General features: G+C 43.0%; 1 protein-coding gene across 2 annotated transcripts in view; it reads right to left on the bottom strand.

Moving 5' to 3' along the window:
• Nucleotides 1-1,056: 1,056 nt before the first annotated feature.
• Nucleotides 1,057-25,826, bottom strand: part of Asxl2 (ASXL transcriptional regulator 2) — a 92,670-nt gene continuing 67,900 nt past the window's right edge. Inside the window, exons 1-6 of one of the 2 annotated variants that reach the window (XM_036171105.1) lie at nucleotides 24,147-24,188; nucleotides 15,975-16,138; nucleotides 12,947-13,043; nucleotides 11,470-11,575; nucleotides 8,326-9,040; nucleotides 1,057-4,732 (exon numbers count right to left, since the gene is read on the bottom strand). In XM_036171105.1, coding sequence (XP_036026998.1) covers nucleotides 2,321-4,732; nucleotides 8,326-9,040; nucleotides 11,470-11,575; nucleotides 12,947-13,043; nucleotides 15,975-16,133 — 3,489 coding nt within the window. In that variant the 5' untranslated portion in view covers nucleotides 16,134-16,138; nucleotides 24,147-24,188 and the 3' untranslated portion in view covers nucleotides 1,057-2,320. Of the gene's footprint in view, nucleotides 4,733-8,325; nucleotides 9,041-11,469; nucleotides 11,576-12,946; nucleotides 13,044-15,974; nucleotides 16,139-24,146; nucleotides 24,189-25,826 lie in introns of those variants that run through there. The other variant, XM_036171104.1, reaches the window with a different exon arrangement.

The following is a 25,826-nucleotide window of genomic DNA, read 5'->3' as shown; positions in this document are numbered from 1 at the left end:
CCATGGAGACTACCCAAGGTCCTGAAGGTTTGGGAGCATAAGCCTGGCTTCTCTTTCCCACTGGTCCTTCACTTCAGAACACACACACTTCTTACCCCGGTGTCCCTGCAGCCTTTCTTTTCTCTCAGCTGTGCCTCTACTGGAGGAAAGGGAGACGGAAAGACACCATACTGTCTTGACTTTCTGGAACAGAGTTTAAGCCTGTAGTTGTTTAGGGCCACGAGAGCAGGAAAGAAGGAGGAAGAGTGAGTTTCACAGTCTGGAGCAAGGACTGAGGAAGCACATGTGTGTGATGCAGGAAGCAGGATGGCCAGGGCTGAGCACCACAAGGCGGGCAAACACATTACTGTCTCCTTTCCTGGGATGTGATTGACAGGGTTAAATTGTCCTGAGTTTTTACAAACAGCTTTGGAAACCCACTTGTACTGGGTTGTAATATTACATCACACACTTCAAATCAGGAGACTTGAAATCAAACAATACAGACTATTTGATATTAAAACACCTGGTGAACTGATGTCTTCCTTAAACTGTCTTTAACTGTGACTTAGTATTTGCTTAAAGTTTGTAACTAGTTCATCTTTTGTTTTGTTTTGTTTCTCAAGACAGGGTTTCTCTGTGTAGTTTTGGTGCCTGTCCTGGATCTCACTCTGTAGCCCAGGCTGGCCTTGAACTCACAGAGATCCGCCTAGCTCTACCTCCCGAGGTGCTGGGACTAAAGGCATACGCCACCACTGCCAGGCCTGTTTGTTTGTTTTAAAGACAGTGTCTTATTGTGTACCCTGAACTTGCTAGGTGGACCAGACTGGCCTTGAACTCACTGAGGTCCACCTGACTCTGACTCCCAAGCGCTGTGAGTAAAAGTGTGTGTCACTATGTCCACCAACTGAAGGTTTTTTACTTTTTGTTTTATTCTTTAAACGGACTTCTTTAAATTATTTATGTATGTTTTTGGAGACAGGATTCCTTAATATAGCCCTGGCTGTCCTGAAACTCATTATGAAGACCAGGCTGGCCTTGAACTCAGAGATCAGCCTGCCTCTGCCTCCAGAGTGCTGGAAAAGGATTTTAAGAATCATCATCAAAAAGAAAGAAAAACTGTAAAACTTCACAGCCAGATAATCGATTCGTCACTCTAATGGCCTTCTTTCCCATCGGGCATCCCAGTGTCCTAAGAGCAGAGACTGTACAACAGTAGACTCACTTTCTAAAGCAGCACACTGTCTTCTTTCTCCACGTGTTGGGGGCAAACATGTGGTATGATAGGACGGCATAAGACCACAGCATCCATCTCTCATGCCTGGGATGTCAAAGGAGCAAAGAGGTACCACTAAAGAGCTTTTCTACCTGGAATGGCTTGAGAGAGACGAGGAAAAGAAAGTGTTTTGTGTCCAGTGTTAAAATCACTCTTCCCAATTCCTGAAGCTAAGTTTCAGCTGTTTCTTCAGTTTCAGTCCCCTTCGCCAAGACACAGTTCTCACACACACACACACACACACACACACACACACACACCCCAATCACTAATGTGCGTGTGCATTTTCTTTTACATTAGTATTGCAGACCTGTCTGTGGGAGCCCAGAAAGAATACGGTGTCAGGATGTATTATTGCTGGAAGTAATGCCATGACAGACTGGACTGATAGAGTCCTTCTTAAGTAACATTCACTGACGAGGAGACAGCAGAGCTCTGCTTGACAGCAGTACTGACTCATGGCCCAAAAGCTCAGCCAGGACTGTCAGGATCCAAACAGTGTCTGGGAAGTGAATACCTTTCTAGAAATTCCACTGAAAATGGCTCCACCTAAAATAAAAGGGTGAGCAGAGGCCAATGCAAACCCTTCAAAGGCATGTGTGTTGTCTGGGAAGAAGCTGCAGCCAGCCTGTGCAGACATAACCAGCATGATGGCCACCTCCTGACTACTTCTCCTTCTCCCCACCCTGGGAAAGGCTGGGGGCAGACGGTTACCTTTCACTGTGCACACCGCTCACTCCACTAGTTTCAGAGTCAAGAGATGGGACGTAAATCTGAATGTAAAGTCAACACATCATTACCTAAATCCTTGGAAAACAACGTTAAAACAAAATGTGACACATTGACATGATTTCTTAAGTGCAAACTTGTCACCGATTCATAGTCCTACTCGACTAAGACTTACTATACAAGGTGCTGTTTCTGTAAATCTCAAGACCTGCATTCTGCATTCCTGATTAACGTCTTCTCTTGAGACAACTGAAACTTTATTTCTGGGATTTCAAAGGGTGCACGCCCGTGTCTTGTTAAGCCTGCCCTTCCCTCCTTTACAGAGCTGCAGCCCTGTCACCGAACAACGAGGCAGGAGACACACAGTCTGGAGGGGCCAATGCAGTCATCGTGACAGAAAGCTCCACATCCTTTGCACATGATCATGGCTTTCAAGCGGCAGTAACATTTTGAGGGTGTGTCCTCGAGGCTGTCCTCCTCAGGAAAGGCCTGCACGGGAAGTGTCTGGCCATGGCTGCTGGGATTCATAGCTTGGCTAGCAGGGATGGTAGTGACAGTCACGGAAAAGGACATAACATCTCCTACATCGCTGGCTACCTGGCTACCTGGTGCAGCAGAGCTATGGTCCATGTCTGATGAGGTGGAGACATTGATCATGCCTCTATAGCTTGGCCCTATCTGGGTGGGGCTTCCATACAATTTGGGGGTTTGCAGTGGTGGAAGGAGGAGAGGCTGATGCGTGGGGCTGTCTGCAGGGAGAGAGAGAGCAGTAGAGTTGAAAAGCTCAGGGCTGCTACACACCGTCTTACCTCTCACAGCGTGAGCCATCTGTTTGTGTGCTGCCTGAATAAAATCTCTTGCTAGGGTCTTTTCATCAAATGCTTGGCCTCTAGAGAATATGTAATTCTCCTTGCCTAAAGTGGTTTGCTCACTCATTGGTGCCTCAGTCTTACCATTCTTGCTGGCTAACCCATCATTGGTGGACAGTGTTTCCCCACTGTGGGGGTGCTTGCCAGAGCTCTGGGAAGCCCAGGGCTCCTCCTTCCCTGACACGGGCTCCTGCTCGTCACCCACACTCTCGTCATCAGTTCCATCCTCTTTGCTGCTGCTGCTACTGCTGCTTTCTCCAGCTGTGGTTTTACAATCTGCAGATCCCATTTTCAAGTCTTTGCTGGGGCTACTTAGCCAAAGTCGCTCCTCGGGATTTACAGAATGGGTCCTCCTAACGCTCTCTGAACCCCGGCCATAGGTGGAAATATTAAGTAAATAGTGACCTGCCATTGCAGGCTTGGCTGTCCTTCTGCCAGCAAAGCCCAGCATGAATTTCTGGCTTGTGGATATGTCTTCCAACTGGAACCCTGAGTGAGCCAAGTTGAACTGAGAGTGTGGTACAAATGAAAGAACGCTCTGTCTCTGAGCCCTCTGGATGAGGGTCTGAAAAAGCTGATCTTGAGTTGTTCTGCTTACTCCTTCTGGGAACTGGTGAGCGTCAAGGCAAGAGTCCCTTGGCTCCTTAGCTTCAAAGACTGGCCTCGGGACCTGGGGAAGCTGCTTCCTCTGCAAGGGTTTGCCCAGCTGCTGGACAGCCAGATAGGCCTGCCTGCCATGAACTTCCTCTCTGGTGCTACTTTCCACTGCACTGGCACCAGGGAAGGCTCCTGTCACTTTCTCCTCTGTTGTAGTCAGTGGGACTGTTTTCATCTCAACTTTGGGGAGAGGTTTAGGCAGAATTTGCTCCATGGGAACATCTTTACCCTGGAGCAGCTGAGTAACTAAAGGATTATTAGCAGGGATGCTAGAACTTGGTCTTGAGGCGGGTCCATTCATAGTTGCAGGAGTTCCTGGGGTTTTAAGGCTGGAAGCTGCTGGCAAAGTGCTTGAGGATGAAGTTGCTGTGGCAGGTCCTGAAGTTCCACTGCCCTGGGACACACAGAGTGCTTCCACACTGGCTGTTGTCAACAGGGGTGTTGCAGCGGGGGAGGTCAAATCCAGTCGGGCAGGAGCAGTTGCCTTTGCTGAGACTGAAGGCTTTGGTGCATTCTTACTAGAACCTGCTTTGGGCTCAACTGTGCCATCAGCTACAAAACAAACAGGTGAAGCTCTTGAGATCAGAGCAGGCCCTTCTGGAGAAGGAGCTTTCTCCTGTCGGCAACTACTCGGGTCTTGAGGGTGGCAAGGAGAGGCTGCTGTGGCTGTTGCCTTGGGGGGCTCCGGTTTTTCCCTGTTTGATTTCTCTATGTGGGGTGGTAATGGGATGCCTGTCCCACTGTTGGCAAGTGCTGTGGGCACTGAGGAGGTTTGCTGTAGTTGTGCTCCAGAGACACCAGGAGGCTGTGCTTGGCATGGTGCACGGGTCTCAGGTTGGGGACCACCTGGTAAAAGCTCTCTCGTACCTCCCCCGCTTCCAGTTCCTGCCAGTTCCAGTGTGGGACCCTTTCCAGTGGCACTGGCTCTGTCTGAGCCCGGACCCCCTCTGCCAGCAGCTTTCCTTTCCCCACCCTCTCTTGGGCTGTGTCCACCCCCAGGGCCAGGTCCTGGAATGGTCCCTCCAACTGAGGCGGCTGCAGCGGCTGCAGCGGCTGCTGCGGCTGCGGCCCTCTGTGCTTTGACCAACTGGGCTTTTGCTTTGATGTCTGCCAGAGTTCTGGCTCCGGTTCTGTAAGGACTAGTGATGGAGACTGGGAAACGAGCCCTGGGAGAGACCTGCGATGTAGAAAGCAGCAGCGGGGAGATTCTGGAGACCGGGATCTGAAAAAAAAGGGGGGAAGGGGGGACAGAGATCAATTTAGGCTCTGACTAGAGTGGATGAGCACAGTGCAGCCATGACACACACTGCCGCTATGATTATGAACACGCATGTTGAGGGAGAGATGGCTCAGCCGCTAAGAGCACTGGCTGCTCTTCTAGAGGTCCTGAGTTCAATTCCCAGCAACCACATGACGGCTCAAAGCCATCTACAGTGGTATCTGATGCCCTCTTCTGGTATACAGGCACACATGCAGATAGAGCACTCATACACTCTAAATAAAAAAATAAATCTAAAGAGGAAAAAATAAATTAAAAAAGAAGAAAAAAAAATCTAAAAAACAAAACATAAACCAGAAAACCACATGTTGCTGAGGGTTCAGCCCCACTCTGTCTACCCACATATAGGATCACATGCATAATGTCTGCCAAGCATTTTCACTACTGGGAATGCTGCACTCATTTGTGTAAACTTATTAAAATTCATGTGGTTTTGGATCCAATACCCCAATTTATGAATCAGAAGAGTTAGAAAAATGAGTATTATACTCAAGAAAAAAATGTGTAATAAACTTAGAAACCATTGTTTTGTTTTTTTGAAACAGGGTCTCACTATGTAGTTTTGGCTGTCCTAGAACTCACTATGTAGGCCAAGCTGGCCATGAACTCACAGAGATCCCCTTGCTTCTGCTATTAAAGGTAAAGCCATGTGTCACGATGCCTAGGTGAAACCACTGATTTTTATATCACAAATGAATTTGAGGGGCTGGAGAGATGGCTCAGCGGTTAAGAGCACTGGCTGTTCTTCTAGAGGTCCTGAGTTCAATTCCCAGCAACCACATGGTGGCTCACAACCATCTGTAATGAGATCTGGTGCCCTCTTCTGGCCTGCAACCATATATGCAGGCAGAATACGGTATACATAATAAATGAATAAATCTTAAAAAAAAAAAAAAAAAGATTTTGATTCCTGTCCTAAATAAAACTTTGGAAGATAAGGAAATTAAATACAATGTATTCATTGTATGGGGCCTTTCAGCATCTAGCTGAGTTTAAAGGAGAAAAAAATGTTAACTTTCTAGATTATTTAATTTCAAAAACATCAAGTGATTAATTCCATGAAAAGTAGGCCATCTTTGTATAAATTTTTCAATTATAAATTAATTATGAAGACACTATTTTTCATTGCTCAAAAAGTCATAAGTATTTAAAATCAATTCTCTATACTTCAGAAATCAGTGTGGTATTTTATAACAGTTGTGATAAATTGATATACTTAAAAAATTATGTTTTTTTTTTTTTTGGTTTTGTTTTGTTTTTTTTTTTTTTTTTTTTTTTTTGGTTTTTCAAGACAGGGTTTCTCTGTGAAGCTTTGCGCCTTTCCCAGAACTCATTTGGTAGCCCAGGCTGGCCTCGAATTCACAGAGATCTGCCTGCCTCTGCCTCCCGAGTACTGGGATGAAAGGTGTGCTTCACCATCACCCGGCAAAAAATTACTTTTCTTTAGCTGGGCAGTGGTGTGCACACCTTGTATTCCCAGAACTTGGGAAGCAGAGGCAGGTGGATTTCTGAGCTCGAGGCCAGTCTTGTCTACAGAAAAAGTTCCAGGATGACCAGGGCTACACAGAGAAATCCTGCCTCAAAAAAAACCCAAAACAAAACAAAACAAAACAAAACAAAAAAACCAAAACCAAAACACAACAAAACAAAATTTACTACTTAGTTGTAAAGCTTAGCATTTTTTACTCAGCACACAGTGATTTTAAGTTGCACGGAGAAGAAAGAAGCATTGTCTCTTGTTAATATAGAGAATAGACTACAGGAGAAAACAGACAAAACCAGAAAAGAAGTCACAAGCAATGTTTTTGAAGACAAATGACCTTATTTAGGCATAAGGCCATGGAGGCAACCTCAAGTACTACGTGTACACCCACACTTTTTTGGGGTGTGTGCAGTGTAGAGTGTGTGCTAATGTAGACCAAGGCTGTCCTCAGACTTGTGACCCTCCCAAGTGCATGGATTACAAAAATATGTCCCTTCGCTAGGATGATAAAAACACTCCTGAGTGTGTCACCCAACCTGACTCAATACACGATAACTTCAAAGCCATCAGTATTAACATACTGAAATTAAACAACAAAGCAGTTCAAAGTTTTCTTACTTGTAAGTTTCAATGAGATGTTATATATTTTAAGGATATAGGGTTAGGGATTTAGCTCAGTGGTAGAGCGCTTGCCTAGCAAGCGCAAGGCCCTGGGTTTGATCCTCAGCTTAAAAAAAAAAAAGATATAAACCATTCTATAGTGGAAGGGAAAACAATACTGAGTGGACACACAACAAGCAAAGTCATTAGATTCTTTGACTTTTACTCATTTTTTGGGGGTGGGACTTTTTTATTCCTAGTTTTTTTGTTATTTTATTTATTTATTTATTATTGTATTTGTGTTTGTATTTGTTTTTTTTGTATTTGTTTGTATTGTATTTGTATTTGTTTCCCTGTCCCCCCCCTCCTGCCCCCCCTAACCCCCAGCCCCTCCCCTCAAGATTTTTTTTTTTTTTTTTTTTTTTTTTTTGGTTTTTCAAGACAGGGTTTCTCTGTGTAGCTTTGCGCCTTTCCTGGATCTCACTATGTAGACCAGGCTGGCCTCGAACTTACAGAGATCTGCCTCCCTCTGCCTCCCGAGTGCTGGGATTAAAGATATGTGCCACCACCGCCCAGCTAGATTCTTCTACTTTAAATATACCTTAAAACAAACAAAATATATCCAGCTGTAACACTTATACTAGAATTCCAGTTTTGTTTAAAAAGCTCTTTGTTGTTGTTGTTGTTGTGATGTGATGGGCCTCACTGGTTTAGGCAATTCACTATCTCCCTGCACTGTCTTTCCAGTGCTGCTATTAAAGGCATATCCAAACAAACTGCCCGAAACATCTGTTTGTTATAGACTCTACTAAGCTGGGTCTCTGAAAGCTAGATAGGGTATCAGGTAAGAGTGAACAAGTTCTGACAAAATCCTAGGAAGGACACATTCTAGTAATCTGGTCAGAATGGATTCAAGTGCTCAGTGTAGACGCGTTCTGAATTGAACTAAAATGGAATATGGTCCCTAGGTCTAGAATTCAGTTCTAAGTTGGGCAGTGGTGGCACATGTCTTTCCTCCCTAAAGAGGCAGGCAGATCTTTTGAGTTCAAGGCTAGCCTGGTCTACAGAACTAGTTCCAGCACAGCCAGGGACAAACAAAGAAAGCCTAGAAAAACAAAAAACCAAAAACAAACAACAAAGAAATCATCTTTGGTTGGCACTCACTAAAGACAAGTTTGGTCAATAATTCATACTCAGGCAGCACCGACAGAAAAGACTGAGAATTCAGTGCCAGCCTGAGCGACGGGTCGAGACGGCCTCAGAGAGGATTGTCAGGGGCTTCCGTACTCAGACTCCTTACTCCAACGTCAAGAATGGATTGGCAGGATGCAGTCCTAAAGCCTGGTTTTTACTGTTTATACACTACCGTGGTTGTATGTCTGTTAAATATACGCTACTGCTTCTATGGCAATACCACAGCTGAGAAACCTAGCAGGTGCAACCACTTCCTCACCTTGAGAGGTGGTACTTTTCGCACTTGGATCCTGTCCCCTCTGCCAAGAAAGGGCTGTGGCGAGACCGGAAATGGCTGCCGGTGCTGGTGACTCTCAGTGACACGTGGTCTTTTCTCCCAGCTGCTAGCGGCCTCCTCTTGGGTAAGAGAAGATTTCCTCTTGAGACTTTCTGGGATCTGATCAGTAAGAGTTGCTGGAGGCATCTTCACATCAGGGTCCAGTGGACCTGCTTCTTCAACAGGCTGTGATATGGGTTTTTCTAACCCAGCATTTTTAGATTTGCTTGGGGATGTAGCTAACACTTCTTGGTTCCCACTTTTGTTGCAATTAGATGTTGTGATGACATGATTTAATTTCTCAGACTCCTGTTCAGCACAGACAAGTGGCTTCTGCTCTAAGAGCCCCTCATGCTCAGGGCACTTGGGGGACTTCACGGTAATAAACTCACTTGTATTGCTGGCTGATGCAAGGATGGGTTCTGGGGATTTGGAGTTTGGCCGTGCCTCATCTTGGCTTTCTTCTTCTTTTCTGAATGGTGAGAGTATTTGCACTGTTTCTTCTTTACACTCTGACTGAGGAACTACTGAGATGATCCTGACAGGAGAGGCCTCTGAAGGAAATAAGGGTTTTGGTTGCTCAGCTGGGGTCTTCTTTACTTTGGAATCGATAGGGGAAGCTGTCAGTTTCTGCGAATCTTCAAGGCTTAAGCCAGAACTACAAAATTGAAGGAAATGTTGTTAGTTGGGAAATAGTCCACATTACTTAATACACAAGAAAAGTAGACTATATCAGTAACTAGGAAAGCCCTGACACAGATCTTTTCTGTACAACTCTTGAGGCAAAGCAATTAAATTCCAATCTTGGCTCTGGTACCAACTGCAGACAATTACTGAGTGACTAGGCTTCTGCACCTTCATTTCTTTAATTGTACACTGGAATTAACAATTTCAACACTGCTGTGACAAAGGTAACTCCATGTGAGGTCCTCACTTGGCACACAATCAAAGCTCTATAGTGGTAGCTGCTAGAGTCACTTCTGCTTCTATAACATGTAGAGACTCACAGGCTACCTACAAGAACCCGAGACTTAGGTTGGAACTGGATCAACCCTGTTCACCAATGTTTGTGTCAAGACAGACGAAAAACTTCTGAGGGAGACCTGAAAAGTGAGAAGCCGGCAGGAAAGTTATTCAAGTTCTTCAGCTCAGACAGAACTGAGTTGGTACAAAGGTTGTCTAAATCCTACTTAGTCTAGATGCAAAGTTCTGAGGTTGTATGCTACTGAGCTATCCAGAGGTGAAAGTCAGCTGTGGCTTGCATATCATGGCCTGGCAAAAAGTGTCATCAATGACTGTTCCTAATATTTCTTTCTTTTTTTCTTTTAAAGCAACAATCAATTAAACCATCTCTGTCACCTTAAAGAATTATTAATAAAAATGGTCTATCAAAGGCCAGCAAGATGTCTCAGAAGAAAAAATGTGCTTCCCTTATCACCTAGGTTCGAACCAGGAAACTCATATGGTAGAGATAGCCAACTCACAAAAGCTGTCCTCTGATCTCCAAAAGCACACTGCAGCACATACACCTACAGAATCCCTGTAACTTATAATAATAGATTCACTACCAAGTTTATGACTTAAGGCAAGAAAATCAGCATTTGAGACTTTTTCTTCCCCCCATGACAGGGTTTTGCTTTGTGTAGCCCTGGCTGTCCTGAACTCTATAGACCAGGCTGGCCTTGAACTCAGAGACTTACCTGCCTCTGTCTCCGGAGTGCTGGGATTAAAGGTGTGCCTACACTGCCTGGCTAGCATTTGAGACTCTTGATTTCAGTAGAGGTCTTTCTTTCTTTCTTTTTTTTTTTTTGGTTTTTCAAGACAGGGTTTCCCTGTGTAGCTTTGTGCCTTTCCTGGAACTCGCTTTGGAGACCAGGCTGGCCTCGAACTCACAGAGATCCACCTGCCTCTGCCTCCCGAGTGCTGGGATTAAAGGCGTCCCGCTGAGGTCTTTCTTAAGTGACTAGGAAGGAAGGTGGTCCATGGACACTACCTGGAGCTATGAGAAGCCTTCATTTCTGTCTCATCAATGGAGTCCTCTCAGTAGCTTCACTGGCATGTGGAAAGAGGAAGGGAACCTGACAAACAGGAGCTGGAATACGCAATCCCGGTCAAAGCAAACAGCTTTATTATCTATTAAATGTCTACAGTATAATTGCATTCTCTCTCTCTTTTTGTTTTGTTTGGTTTATCGAGACAGGGTTTTTCTGTGTAGCCCTGGCTGTTCTGGAACTCACTTTGTTGATCAGGTTGGTCTGGAAGTCAGGGATCTGTCTGCCTCTACTGTGATTAAAGGGGAGCATGACTATTGCCCAGCTGATTTTTTTTTTTGGTGTAAAAAAAAAAAAAAAAAGTTGTTTCAGACACCAGCCCTAAAATTTGTGTTTTGATTCAGTGATGCATATCTCCCAGTCAGAGAGAAAAGGATTTTAATTACATTATGCCATGTTTGGTATAATGGCCCACATTACATGATTCTTAGGATTCCTGACTAGTTTTGAATAAGTTACATTTAGACAATCACTATAAAAATGCACAGAACTCTCAAGTATTATTCTAACTCATGAAATTACTAGAAACCAGTCTTTTCCAAGGAAAGAGACTAATTTAAGATTAAAAAAGGAAGAAGAAAAATCCAATTCATTCTTTTTAAGGGAGAGGAACCTAGTAAGTTAAGGATCAAGGATTACTAGTAATAAATTTCTGTCCACACGAAATTTTCTATCTCCCTCTCTTTTCCTTTGGTTTCCTTTTCCTTTTTCTTTTGATTTTTCGAGACCAGGTTTCTCTGTGTAGCTTTGGAGCCTGTCCTGGAACTCGCTCTGTAGCCCAGGCTGGCCTTGAACTCACAGAGATCTACCTGTCTCTGCCTCCCAAGTGCTGGGATTAAAGGTGGTAGCCACCACCACCCAGCTCCACATGTGGCTCTTTAAAAACAGAAAAGGTTAGTGTTCTGAATGCAGAAGAATTAACATGATAAAGCTTACAGGAAACTAGGACTGGACTCTCTAACAAGGTGAAATGTGGAGGCGTCAGACGGCACACGTGGGAATGCACATCTGGACTACAGAGTCTGCCCTCTCTTACCTCTGCCCATAGTAGCTTTCAAAGAACTGTTCCTTCCAGGGCTCTACTCTCTTCTCCTTCTCAATCTCTTGCCGAATTCTCACCTGCATTTCAGGGGTGAATTCACCTGCAATGGATCAACAAAATGACATGACCGAAAAAGCATTATTCACGGATTCTAATCATCTAAGACTCCTATAGGAACAGAAAACACTATGTCAAAGCAACTAGCTTCCCAAAGAACCTAGCCAGATAGAAACACCACTAGGTGGAGTCCAGGCACATACCATCCTAGAGTTTTCAATGTGCAGCTGAGGCCCAAAGAACTTGATCTCTACTTGTTCCCCAAAGCATGTTTTTCCAGTTACAAACATCATATACCACACGGAGGTTTTTTCACCTCTAACCTCAAAGTTTTAGTTCATTTCCTAATGGAATGCAAGTAATGAATGTGTGCTGGAACACGGCCTAATGAGTCATGTGAAGAAAATTCTGAGTGCTTGTGAGAAAACTCCAAGAACACAAGAGTCTTACGACCTCAGTTTCTTCAAAAGCACAGAACTGCTTGCATTATGCTTTCCTGCTCCTCCCCCGTGTATGGGATAGGAGTGAGTTTACTTCAGATTATTCATTACAACTGGCCATTGTTACTTGTTTGTATGCCACGTGCTGCTTGTCCTTGGGACCGGACCTTTCACTCCTGTGACTCCTCTTAACTCTCAGAATATGAACTGTCCCACGCTCTGACTAAAACTGGCTATTGCATGAGACTTGAATCCTCTTCATCTATCAGCTCCACTCTCCCAAGGACCACTGCCAAACAGTAGTGACAAATGTGATTTTAGTAAATGATGTCATTAAATATCTTGCCGTTTTAAAGTTAGGTTTCTTCAAAGAAAACTGTGTTTGAGGCCTTTTTTCTTTCGTTGTCTCTTTTTTCTGAGACAGGGTTTCTCTATGTGGCCCTGGCTATCCTGGAACCTGCTTCGTAGACCAGGCTGCTGGCCTCGAACTCACAGAGAGTTGATGTTTAGGAAACTTCTTAACCTTCACTATGATGGCTGTTCTTGGTTGTCAACTTGACTACATTTAGAATGAACTAAAACCCAAGTGGCTGGGCACAACTGTGAAGAATGTTTTTTCTGAACTCATTTGAAGCGGGACTTTCCACCTTTAATCTGGGTCACAGCTTTTGGTGGCAGCCAAACATGGCAGAAAGGAGCTGTCACTCTTTGTCTGTCTGCTTTGCTGCCAAGTCCACTCCTTCACTGGCATTACTTTGAGACTCTGGCATATACTGAAGAAAGACTAATGGACTCTTGGCGCTTCCACTGGGAGACAGCTGAACTAGCTGGACCACTCCTGCCATGCTAATGAGCCTCCTTTATATACATTCATTCTACAAGTTCTGTTCCTCTAGAGAGCCCTGACAAATACACTCACCTTCCAAATATGTTCCAGTATACAGACCCTGGGAGCCACAGGGCAGAATACTTACCTTCTGAGAGCCTCTCCTTCCAGCCTTGAGCTGCAGAAGTGAAGAACTCATTGTTAAGGGCTGACCCATTCAACTTCATCAAACCATCTGGACCAACCTAGGTCAAAGAGCAAGCCAGGGAAAATGTTCAAACAAAAGGTGTGATGATATTCACTTCACATCAGAAGAGAATGCATGCACAGTCTATCCTACAGAAACTTGGCATCCCAGCACTCAGGAGGCAGAGACAGGTGATCTCTGTGTGTTCGAGGCCAGCCTGGGCTACAGAGTGAGTTCCAGGACAGCCAGGACTACACAGAGAAACCCTATCTCTAAATAAAGAAAAGAAAACAAACCCCACCCAAACATGGCTAGCTCATTTTTCACTGCTGTTTCTTTTAAACCGTAATACCATTTTCTCTTTAAAAATTAAATCCTTTTTCATGTATCTCTTTTCTTTCTCTGCTTTCAGCTCCATTCCACAATGACAGAAAAATTTTGCTCACTGAATGATACTTAAATACATGTATATTTTGCTCTGAGCAGAGTTTACTATTTTCTTTGCAGAACTGGGACCAAATTATATATAACACACCCTAACATTAGTTTTCTCAGAGTACACGGTGAAAGTCTAGTCAAGGCACCTGGCATCTATTTAGCTTCTCTAAAATTAATGGTAAACATGTTGTAGACATGTACTTTGTTACAATGATTTCCCATAGTCAATGAAGATGCAGCAAACATCCTGACAGAGATGAATGGATTAGTACTTGTATGGTTTTATGTCTTTGTTTGAAACAGGGCATTGCTATGTAGCCCAGGCTGGCCTTCAACTCAGAGGTCTGCCTCCTAGGGGCTGGAATTGAAGGAGTATGCCACCTTGTCTAGCTGTACTAGTGATTTTCTTTTCTTCTTTCTCTCTGTTTTTCTCTTTTTCTGTTGTTTGTTTTCTGAGGACAGGGCTTCTCTGTGTAACACTCAAGATGTCCCCGAACTCATTCAAGATCCGCCTGCCTCTGACTCCTGAGTGCTGGAATAAAGGCAGGTACCACCACACCCAGCTGGGATTTCATTTCTAAGGACTGCATTCCTAGATCAAAATAGGATTAGTATATAAGTAGATATTGCTATACTACTTTCTAAAGGCTAGAGCTACAAACAATAGAGGAACATAATTTTTATGACAACCTCATAGGTTTGAAATGGTAGATGACTTCCTGACTGCTGTATTGTTTGTTGTTACTGCATGGATATTAAACGTGGAGGTCTGTGGTGGGCTTGTCAAGAGTCAGTTCCCATCATTTTCTTAGTTTTCTATTAGGCTGTTTATTGTTGTCAAACTGTGAGACATGTTCACAGACAGTACAAGGTCACCGATGCTGTATTCCCCCCGCCAGCATGTCTACTGAGTTCATTTCTGATGCCTTGCCACAAGGCCTAAATTCTTGTTCTTGTGGCTAGATATATCTCCAGGATAGTGCAAACACTACGGGACAAACACTTGTCTGTGTGCCCACTCAGTGTTTGCAATGACATCTGTGTGGCACTCAGAAGACAACTTGGAGGAATTAGTTCTCTCCTTTCACCACGCTGAGTCCTGGAGTTGAACTCAGGTTGTCAGGCTTGACTGCAAATCTTTTTACCCACTAAACCACAGGTCACGGGAAAATTTTTAAATGGAAAATACATTTTAAAATTAATACCTCTAAACTCTGCATTTTCTGTCTTGTTTTTTAAGTTACATTTAACTCTTATTTAAGATACTATGGTAAAAAGTGCCACTCAAAGCATGTACAAAAATACTTTTTTTAAAGTCTGGCGGTGCACGACTTTAACCTCACCATTTGGGAGGCAGAGGCAGGCAGATCTCTGTGAGTTCAAAGACAGCCTGGTCTACAGAACTAGTTCCAAGATAGGCTCCAAAGCTACACAGAGAAACCCGGTCTCGGGAAACAAACAAACAAAACCCCCAAATACTAACTTGGTTTACAAGGATTTTCAACATCATCAACATTATCCACATGGAACACTTTTGGTAACGTGAGCTGCAAGTTCACTTACTTAAAACAGGGTCTTCTCAGTGTCACTCACACTGCTTGTCATATCCTTAGCTCAAAGACTGGCCAACGAGCTTCCTACTGAAACACACACACACACACACACACACACACACACACACACACACACAGATACAAGAAACTGTAGGATCGCCATCTGTGGAATTTGAACTAGAAAACTATTATTAAACTACACACGGCAGGAGATAGACATAGATGGCTAGTGGTTAAGAGCACTTTTTGCTCTCGCAGAAGACACAGGTTTGGTTCCCAGCACTGACATGGCATCATAATTATACCCACCATAATTATAATTCCAGGGGATCTACAGTCCTCCTCTGCCCACCTCATGCATCAGGCACACATGCACTGCACATACACAAAAAACTCATGAACCATACACAAGAGAGAAGCCATGAAGTCAACCAGGTCCTTTCAAAATCGTGCTCAGGGTTGGGGATTTAGGTCAGTGGTAGAGCGCTTGCCTAGCAAATGCAAGGCCCTGGGTTCGATCCTCAGCTCAAGAAAAAAAAAAAAAAAAGATGGGCTACCAAGTGAGTTCCAGGAAAGGCACAAAGCTACACAGAGTAACCCAGTCTCGAAAAACAAAACAAAACAACAAAAAAATCGTGCTGAATCTTCAATCTCTTAATTTCTTCTGTAAGGTAACTTTTTTCTTCTTGGAAGAGCTAGGGCAGAGAACGCAATCACTAGGAACAGTTCTCCTTCAGCCTCTATTGCTGGAAGAATACCTGATTATCTCAGTCATCCCAAAGGACTCATCACACACTGATCACAGCACTGAGACGCTGGTAGCAAAGCAAATCTCAAAGAAAACAGTCCAAGACATCATCCGCTACATAGTAAGTTTATGTCCTGCCTATAATACATGAGATGCTATCTTAAGAAAAACAAAATCTTAGGGAGTTTAAAAGTGATGATTGTCCGAGCCTCATTTAGTCAGAAAACCGCTTATGCTTGCAACCACGCACCTGCCGATCCACCTCTGGAAGCAGTAAAAGCAGGCGCTGCTGGCAATCTCCAGGAAGAACTGAAAAGGTGTGCTTGTTAATCAGTGCTCGAAGATTAGTATTAACCAGAATGGAGTCGGGTGTCTCAACGTCAATGTCAGCACACTTAGTCCTTTTCATCTGTCCTACAAAATGAAGAAGAGAGTCATTTATCACCTGGCTCTCCTTTCAGTTTGGTCCTAACCATAGCTTCTCATGCAGCACCTAAAGTAAAACAGAAAGAACAATCAAATTCAACACTACATCCGGAGAAGTGAGAGCTAACGGTCTTAGGAATCTCTTCTGAAGCAAAGAAAAGAGATTCTGATCATTTATAGAGAATAACAAAATACAATCTACAAAATAGATCTCTAAAAGTGAACTGTTCCTCATTACCCCTCTCCCTCAATTAAAAGACAAATAACACATATACAGAACACTTTTATTTTGTTCAATAGAAAATTGGAGCTGGCAAGATCGCTCAGAGGTTCAGAACAACAACCGCTCAAGCAGAGCAGAGGATGCACGTTCGGTTCACAGTTACATGTGACTCTAGCTCCAGGGGAATCCAGGCTGCCTTCTGACCTTGGTAGGCATTTGCCTGCCACAGATGCACATAAGCCCACACAAGCACACAAATACACATAAAAATATGTTGAGACAGAAAACCTGGCTGAGGAGATGGCACCATGGGTAAAACACTTGACATGTGAACCTAAGAACCTCAATTGCAATCTCCAGAACCTATTCAAAAGCTGGATGTGTAGCCAGGCAGTGGTGGCCCACGCCTTAAACCCAGCACTCGGGAGGCAGAGCCAGGCGGTTCTCTGTGAGTTCAAGGCCAGCCTGGGCTACCAAGTGAGTTCCAGGAAAAAGGCGCAAAGCCACACAGAGAAACCCTGTCTCGGAAAACCACTAAAAAAAAAAAAAAAAAAAGCTGGATGTGGTGATAACATGTCTATAATCACATGGCTCCTATAGTAAGATAGGTAGTAAAGACAGGAACCTCATGGGCCAGCTAACCTGTTTTTGGAGGGGCAGACAGCAGAGACACTGCCTCAGCACTAATTAGACTTGGTAGTTTATTTAATTAAAAAAAAAAAAACCAACATAATTGGGAGGCAGAAGTGTTAAAGGGTGATCAAGGGGAAATTGGAGGGTCTGCAGGAATGGACAGAATCAAAATATATTGTATTTATATGTAAAAGTTTCAAGGGGCTGGAGAGATGGCTCAGAGGTTAAGAACACTGGCTGTTCTTCCAGAGGTCCTGAGTTCAATTCCCAGCAACCACATGGTGGCTCACAACCATCTGTGATGAGATCTGGGGCCCTCTTCTGGCCTGCAAGCATGCATGTAGGCAGAACACTGTATACATAATAAATAAATAAATCTTAAAAAAAAAAAAGTTTCAAATGAATAAATACAGTGGAGGGAGCCCTGCCTTAAACAATGTAAGGACCAACACAATCGTATCACACACACATACAGAGGCCACTTAAGATTATTTAAATAAACAATCCAAGCCAGATGTGGGGGTACATGCTTGTAATCCCAGCATTTAAAAGCCAGAGGCAGAAAGACCAGAAGTTCAAGGCTACCCTGGGCTACACACTGAAGTACCAAGCTAGCATGATCTGCATTTTTATTAAAAAAAAAAAAAAAAAAAAGAAAAGAAACAACTTAAAATATATAAACACACAGAAATTTAAATAAACAAAGATTAGCAGTGCTAATTAAAATGTGGTGCTGTCTTTGTACATTTTTACACAGTTTACTGTTTCCATCAAATCTCATTTTTATCTTGATACCTTCCATCTTTCATCTGTTCTCATCATGTCAATTTAAGTTTTGCCATAAAATTTGGGAAAAGGAAAAATTAAAATGCAACTTAACGTGAATAAAAACTGGTTCCTATAAAAAAGGCAAACCGTAATACAGGATTGGGAAATATGTAGGAAAACAAAAAAAATTTAAATATTTCTGGTGGAACTGAAGTTTATAGCAAAATCTTTAAGAAAATTTATAATACCTAACAAACTGAAGACTGTGTTACATTTATTTATTGTGTGTACATTTGTGTGTTGGAGGGTATAAAGCATACGGCAACTTTCAGGGGCTGACTTTCTCCTAACATTGGGTGCTGGGGTAAAATCGAGGATGTCAGGCTTAGCAGCAGGTGTCCTACCCTGCTGAGTCATTTAACTGACCTCGGACACACTTGTACAAAGCTATTTATTCAATCTTTAGTGTAAGGACCCACTAGCTCCTGGCTGAAGAACAAGGGAAGTCACTCTCAGGAAAATTTTCCTCAAGTCAGGCCCTCAGGAATCCTAGAAATTAAAACCCAACACAATCGTAAACATTATCCAACAAATTATACAGTATGCTACTATGAATGCCATTAGAATTCAGAAACTGTAACAGATTTATGCTTAGAAATATTGCATCTATGAAACAGAGAATACATAGTAGCTATGCGGAAAACATGTAAAGAGAGCTAGACAGATGGCTCAGTGGTTAAGAGCACTGGCTGCTCTTCTAGAGGACCCAGGTTCAATTCTCGGCACTCACATGGCAGCTAACAACTGTCTGTAACTCCAAGATCTGACACCCTCATTTAGACACATGTGCAGGGAAAACACCGACGCAAGTAAAATAAAAATAAATTAATTTAAAAAACGTGTAAAAGCCGGGCGGTGGTGGCGCATGCCTATAATCCCAGCACTTGGAAGGCAGAGGCAGGTGGATCTCTGTGAGTTCCAGGCCAGCCTGGTATACAAAGCTAGTTCCAGGAAAGCCTCCAAAGGTACAGAGAAACCCTGTCTTGAAAAACCAAAAAAGTGTAAGAAAATAGCAAATGTAGACAACAATCAAGAAAACACAGTCTTGAAAAGCAGCAGCAGGACTATTACAGTAGCTAGCATCTATCATGGCAGCATGGGGATACAAGCAGGAGGACATGAAGGTCACCCTCCACTACAGAGTGAACTCAAGGCCAGCCTAGGCTCAGGAAAACCTGCTCAAAACAAACACAATCAAAAAGTCCCCCTCCTGCTGGGTGGTGGCAGCTGCAGGGGTGGTGCAGGCCTGTAATCCCAGCACTCAGGAGGCAGAGGCAGGTGGATCTCTGTGAGTTCCAGGCCAGCCTGGTGTACAGAGTGAGTTCCAGGACAGGCACCAAAGCTGCACAGAGAAACCCTGTCTCGGGAAAAAAAAAACCAACAACAAACAAAACAAAACAAACAGATACAGATCTGTGGTGATTTAAAGAAAATGGCCCCCAAAGGGAGTGGCACTATTAGTAGGAGGTGTGGCCTTGCTGAAGAGTGTGTGTCACTGTGGGGGCAGGCTTTGCTCAAGCTTTCCTCGGTGTGACTGTTCAGTGAACTTCCTGTCACCTGCAAGATGTAAGACCCTCAGTTATTTCTCCAGCACCACATCTGCCTGCACGCTGCCATGCTCTCTGTCATGATGATAATGGACTAAACCTCTAAAATTGTAAGCGAGCCACTCCAATGAAATGTTTTCTTTATAAGAGCTGCTGTGGTCTCTTCACAGCAATAAGAACCCTAAGACAAGAACCCTAAACAGAGAATTCTCAATAGAGCAAACTCAAATGGCTGAGGAATAAGGGAAACACTCATCCATTCCTGGTAGGAGTGCACTTATATAAATAACCACTATGGAAATCAGTGTGGCGGCTCCTCAGAAAGTTGGAAATCAATCTAACCCAAGATCCAACTATACTACTCTTAGGCATGTACCCAAAGGATGCTCTATCCTACACTTGCTCAACCATGTTCATGATAACTTCTATTCAAATTGGAAACAACCTAGATGTCCCTCAACAGAATGGATAAAGAAAATGTGATACATTTACACAACAGAGTATTACTTAGCTCTTAAAAAAAAAATGACATGACAAAATCTTCACGCAAATGGATGAAACTAGAAAAAAAAATCATCCTGAGGTAACCCAGACCCAGAAAGACAACTATGGTATGTATTTGCTTATATCTGGATACTAGCCATTAAATAAATGTTAACAAGTTACAATCTGTAGACCCAGAGAGGTTAGGCATAGAGGAAAGGACTTGCGGGAGATGGGACAACCAACACATGGATCTCCCTGGAGGGGAGATTAATAGATTTTTAAGGGTGAACTAGAGGAGAGGTAGGGAGGGATGAGAACAGGAGGATTGGGTGAGAGGAGAAAATGGGATTGAGGGAGGGAATAGATGGGGCAGAACTAAGATGAAGGAATTAAGACAGAACCTAGAGGGGACAGCAGGTAAATGTAGAGAGAAATCAGGCAAGAAAGGAGCTAGGCATGAGAGCAGAGGAGAAGCTTGGAGAGAGAGAACGGACTCAGAAGAATGAAGTGTGTGGACTAAGGAGTTTCGTGTACGTAGATTCATTTCTTTTCATCAAAGAGTAATTATCAGCTGCTTGTAGATTCTTCTCAGGCCCTAGAAGGGGACTATGGAGGGCCTGGAGCCCCGTAGTCCTCCATAATTCTACTCTGATTAGAAACAAACAAACCTAAAGATCTAAAAAGCAACTGAATTGAAACTATATTATAACCACATAAACGACTAGCAAGTCAATGTAACTCCTACCAAACAGGAGGAAAAGACTAAAAGAGAATGAAGAGAAACAATGTACATGGAGATGGCTCAGTAAGGCACTTGCTGCAGCCAAGCTTAAACCCAGTGTGCGTGTGTGCCTGCGTGCGTGCGTGCGTGCGTGCGTGTGTGTGTGTGTGTGTGTGTGTGTGTGGTTGAATGTGCACGTACACACCCACACCCACAAAATCAATAAAAAAGAAACAATCTTTTAGAGAAATTTTGCAGAGACTATGAAGTGAAACTAGATCACAAAAAATTAAAATAAAACAACAACACCAGCCACCTAAATACTGTTCATAGAGATATGCAAAGCACAGGGCACACAAATAAATAGGTATAACAGGCAAAATCTAAATCCCAGAGAGTTTGTGTGTCATTCATTAATATCCAACAAGACACTTATCAATAACTGATAAAGTAAATAATGATAAGGAATTCATCAGGAAGATCTTACTTTACTTTTGCGGATGGATCTTGCTATACACCAGGACATGTCTGGTATATAAATCAGGCTGAACTTGAATGTAACCGGCCAACAGTTACATTAAACAAAAAAACATCTAATACAAAATAGCCTTACATATTTGAAAGGCAGAGCATAGTGGCCCACACCTACAATCCCATCATTTAGAATGCTAACCAAAGATACATGTAAAGACCTTCTCTTTAGAAACAAACAATGTGTTGATTTGAGACAGACTGGCACAACCAGACACATCCCCATACAGAATAGATTTAGTGTATCTTGCACAATCATTAACCAAGCATACCAAGCCCAGACATTTAAACGGGATGTGCTGCTTCGTGCTGGTGGTACATAACTTTAATCCCAGTACTCAGGAGGCAGTGGCAGGCAGATCTCTGTGAGTTCGAGGTCAGCCTGGTCTATAAAGCTGATCCAGGACAGCCAGTGCTACACTGGGAAACTCTGTCTCGAAAAAACACAAGACCTGGGAGCTGGAGTGGTTTTCCAACTGGGAGATGAGTTGGGAACCAAACTCTGAAAAGGCAGCATAGGCTCTTAACTCTTGAACCATCACTCCAGTCACAGGATTCATTCATTATTTTAGATTAATAACCTGGATTCAACAAACTCAGAATTCACCGAACAAGTAGGACTTGAATATTGTTAAGTCTAAAAGAGCACTTCTCTGTGTATTTCAATAATAAAACAATTACCACAGTAACAGCAATGGCAAACTTATTAAGGGTTACTAGGTACCAGGCACAATTCTGAGCATATATTTATATGAACTTGCTTACTTTTCACACAGCTCCATCAAGCAAGTAGTAGTTACTATTATCACTGATTTATTTTTGAGATGACATCTTCTTACTTTGTCTAGCTGACTTCAAACTTCTGCATAGCTATGATCACAGGCACATACTGCTATGCACAGACAACTGGGTAATCATTATCTACTGCACAGATAAAGAAACATACTCAATCCCAGCACTCAGGCAGCTCTCCCTGGGTGCAAGGCCAGACTGGACTAGGACTACAGATCAAATCCCAGGATAGCTAGGGCAGTACAGAGAAACCCTGTCTCAAAAAACCAAAGAGAGAGAGAGAAGGAAGACGGAAAGAGAGGAAGAGAGAAAGGTGCTCAAATTACACCGAGTTACAATCTAACAAACTGAAGTCAGAAAATGGCTTTAGCCTGTTGCTTATCACTATACCACACAAGTTCAGGTATCACATGTGGCCTATGACCCTTGGCCAAAATATACTTCAGCTACAAGTTCCTAACAAAAAAACCCTAGATATATGGAAAAAGAACTGCAAAATACTTTCTCAGACAAAGAAATAAATTACAGTAAAACAAAACTAAAAACACCTTTTCAAGCCAAACAATAGTAAATAGCACCCAAGAGGTAAAAAGGAGAGGGAGGGATGGAGAAAAGACACTTTTGAGGATGTCAGTGTGTATATGACAAGGTGTAACACTTCTACCTTGGCTGCCAGAGTATAGGATTCTAGTCCAGTTAAAATAGTTTCAAAAGATCTGGGAACCTGCAAATGTGCCTGTATAGTCATCTTCTGAGATATGCAGCAGGACGGAGTGGTGGTTGAAATGGGCTCTGCTGAGTGTTCTGCAGGAGAATCACAATTCTGCCTTTGAATTGGACAAACACCCCGAATTTCCAAAGAGTGCCTATGAGGACACGAATGGGAAGAGCCCTGAGGCGCCCCTGCCACCCTGGTCTCCAGCTGGGAGCACTTTCTGGGGAGAAGGGCATGGAGGCCGAGAAGGATTGCTAGGTCAGATCTTTGAGGGACTGTCTGGCCCTGCTCAACCACAAGCAAGAGACAGGACCAGCCTGCTGCTGCTGTCACATGCAAGAACCAGCACAACTGCTGTCCATTTCCTACTTGCTCCCTCTGGACTGTGACCCCAACTAAACCTCGGCTTCCTCAAGTCGCTCCTGTCGTGTACTTTGTTCCTGCAACAAACAAACAAACAAGCAACCAAACAACACAGGGCCTCATCCCTGGCCTGCAGCTCCATGTGATGGTTCTCAAGCTGCTGGAGTTTCACTCAATTTCACCCACCTATTCAACGCTTGTACTTAGAGTAAAGCATCCAATGCTTCTCCTGTGTTTTCGAACAACACTCCTCTATTCGGCCCTAAGCCTCACCTTTCTGTTGTCCATCTTTTCGGTTCTTGTGGTCTGCAGCCATAGCTGCTTCCTTCTCAACTTCATCCAGCTTTTATCTTTCAACCTTGGCTGACACCTGCCCATCTGGTTGTCTGTTTTCTTCACTCGCACTGATTACATATTTTTTGTCCATATTCTCATTTTAGTGGGATTTCCAAGGGAATTCAGTTTAAAATATTTAATTAGAGGCCCTTCTATGTTTTTATCTATATAGAACAAGCAAACGAGGTGGGTCTATTGGCAAAAGAGAAATAAACCACAGAATGACCAACAACAGATCAGTCTGTGAACCAGTCTGATAAGACCACAAAGACAACTAAACATTCAAAGACAAAAGGAAGAAGTGAATAAAGGAAATGGGTACTACATCTGTTCTATTCCATGGTTCTTCTTAGCTCTTAAAAGCAATTATCAAATCTGGAAGTGGTGGAAGTCTGTGGTTATTAATATTCACTAAGAAACAAACAAGGAAAACAAAACAAAACCAAACCCCTCAAAATAATTATATCAAAAACATTTTTAAAAAATCCAAATAATGCCAGCAAAAAAAAAGTCTAGCCATGCATCGTGGCACACACCTTTACTCTCAGCACGTTGGGAGGCAGAAGCCAGTGGATCTCTGTGAGTTCGAAGCCAGCCTGGTTTGCATAGTGAGTTCTAGGACAGCCAGAGCTAAATATTGAGACCCCTATTTTTGGGGGGGGAGGGAGAAAGAAAGAAAAAAAAAAGAAAATAATAGAATAGAAATTATGTCCAGGTTTAAAAGTAAAATTCAAATTACACATGAAACTCAAGCTAGTGGCTGATGATTTTTAGGCATATCTTGTGGAACCCAATCCTGGCCCTGGTAAAAGGAACTTCACTTGTGTGGAGTCTGTCGGACCTCTGGAACGACTTCTTCCCCAAGCCTACGAAAGAGAACTGTCCCTTTCACCTGCGGCGGCGAAGCTTGGTCGAGTGAGTTCTGGGGACTGCTGGGACTGACCATCCAACCGTTCCTTCCCCACAGGGCTAGGGGAAAAGCACCCGTGGAACGACAGGTTCATAAACAAACCACGAGGATCTACAAAGACAGCTCTCTACCCCGCCCTGGCAGCCCTGACCTGTTTATCTCCATGTTCAGGCAGAAAAAGTGACGTCCCTCCAAGTCAGCCCCAGAATTCCATGCAGCTCCTCCCCAGACCCAATAAATCTAATAATTAAAAGAGAGTAAAATAAAAACATCAAACCATGCCCCTTGGAAACCACAGGTCACAGGCTACAATGCATGGAAATAAATCTAAGTCATATGCAAGGGAGAAGAAAGTGAGTGGCAGTATTGAATGGAAGGCAAAGCCACCTTGAACCAGAAAGTGACTTGTTACAGGCAGAAGGGAACAGATCTGCAGGGTGGAGTTTGGTCTCCATCAACTTAGCTACAGCTGGTGCCTCACCTCAGCCTGGAACATTCTTCACTCTTCCCAACCCCCCCACTTCTTCCCAGCCGCAGATAGCTGCCAAGAGGGACAGATTTGTGTTGGAAGAAAAAGGATTCTCGGGAAATAGAAACGGTCATTAAAGTCTCCCAAAAAAAAAGCCTAGTACCAGATGGTTTTAGTGCAGAATTCAGTCAGATTTTCAAAGAGCCATTCCAATACTCTTCAAATTGTTCCACACAAAGAAACAGAAGGAACATTACCAAACTCTTTTTATGAGGCTACAGTTAACCCTGATACACAACCACAAAAGATGCAACAAAGAAAAGAGAAGTACAGAATTCTGACTGTGTGATGCAATTATTATACATTGTCACTTACTCTTTCTTGGCTCCCCAGCAACTTACCTTCAAAGTATATACTCCCATTCTACCTGCGACTTTATAGACGATGCCCTCTTCACCTTGGGAGTTTGTGTGGAGCATTGCATTTAAGCATGCAAGAGGGGAAGTCCCACTACACAGCAAAGAAGGTGAAGAGCATAGTGATTAGTTCCTCTCTGAATATTCTTTGTAATTCTGGCTTAATTTCTTTAATTGATCAATATTCCTGTTTTTAAATAAATTTTTACTAACTGTAAAAAATATCAATATAGAAAGATATTGCCATAAAAATGAATGGAAAATTCATCTTTGAATATCTAAAGGGGAAAAAAATGTAATCTAACACAATAAAAGAAAAACAACAAAAAAATCAACATAGAACAATATCAAATTTATTTTGCAAACCTATTTTATTTACACACAAAACTTTACAAATATAATTAAGTGGAAAGCATGCATGCACGCATTTGTATACACACACACACACACACACACACACACACACACAAGATTCAAATAAATCTCCAACCTCTTGTATGCTGCTGCACTAAACTAAATCTGATTTGTAAACAAAACTGCCATGGTTTCTTGTACTTAAACTCCACAGGAGATAACGTTAAAGACATATAATAGACTTATTTGCATGGATTAGCTTACGTTCCCATTTTCTGAAAATTTAAGTGCATAAAATTGAATTTATTATGTAGATGAAAAAAGTTTTGTGAGTGGGGCATGATGGCATACA

The sequence above is a fragment of the Onychomys torridus genome, chromosome 21 (assembly GCF_903995425.1).
Source record: "Onychomys torridus chromosome 21, mOncTor1.1, whole genome shotgun sequence".
Lineage (NCBI taxonomy): Eukaryota > Metazoa > Chordata > Mammalia > Rodentia > Cricetidae > Onychomys > Onychomys torridus.
Note: the sequence above shows the minus strand (reverse complement) of the source record. Positions and strands in the feature narration are given on the sequence as shown.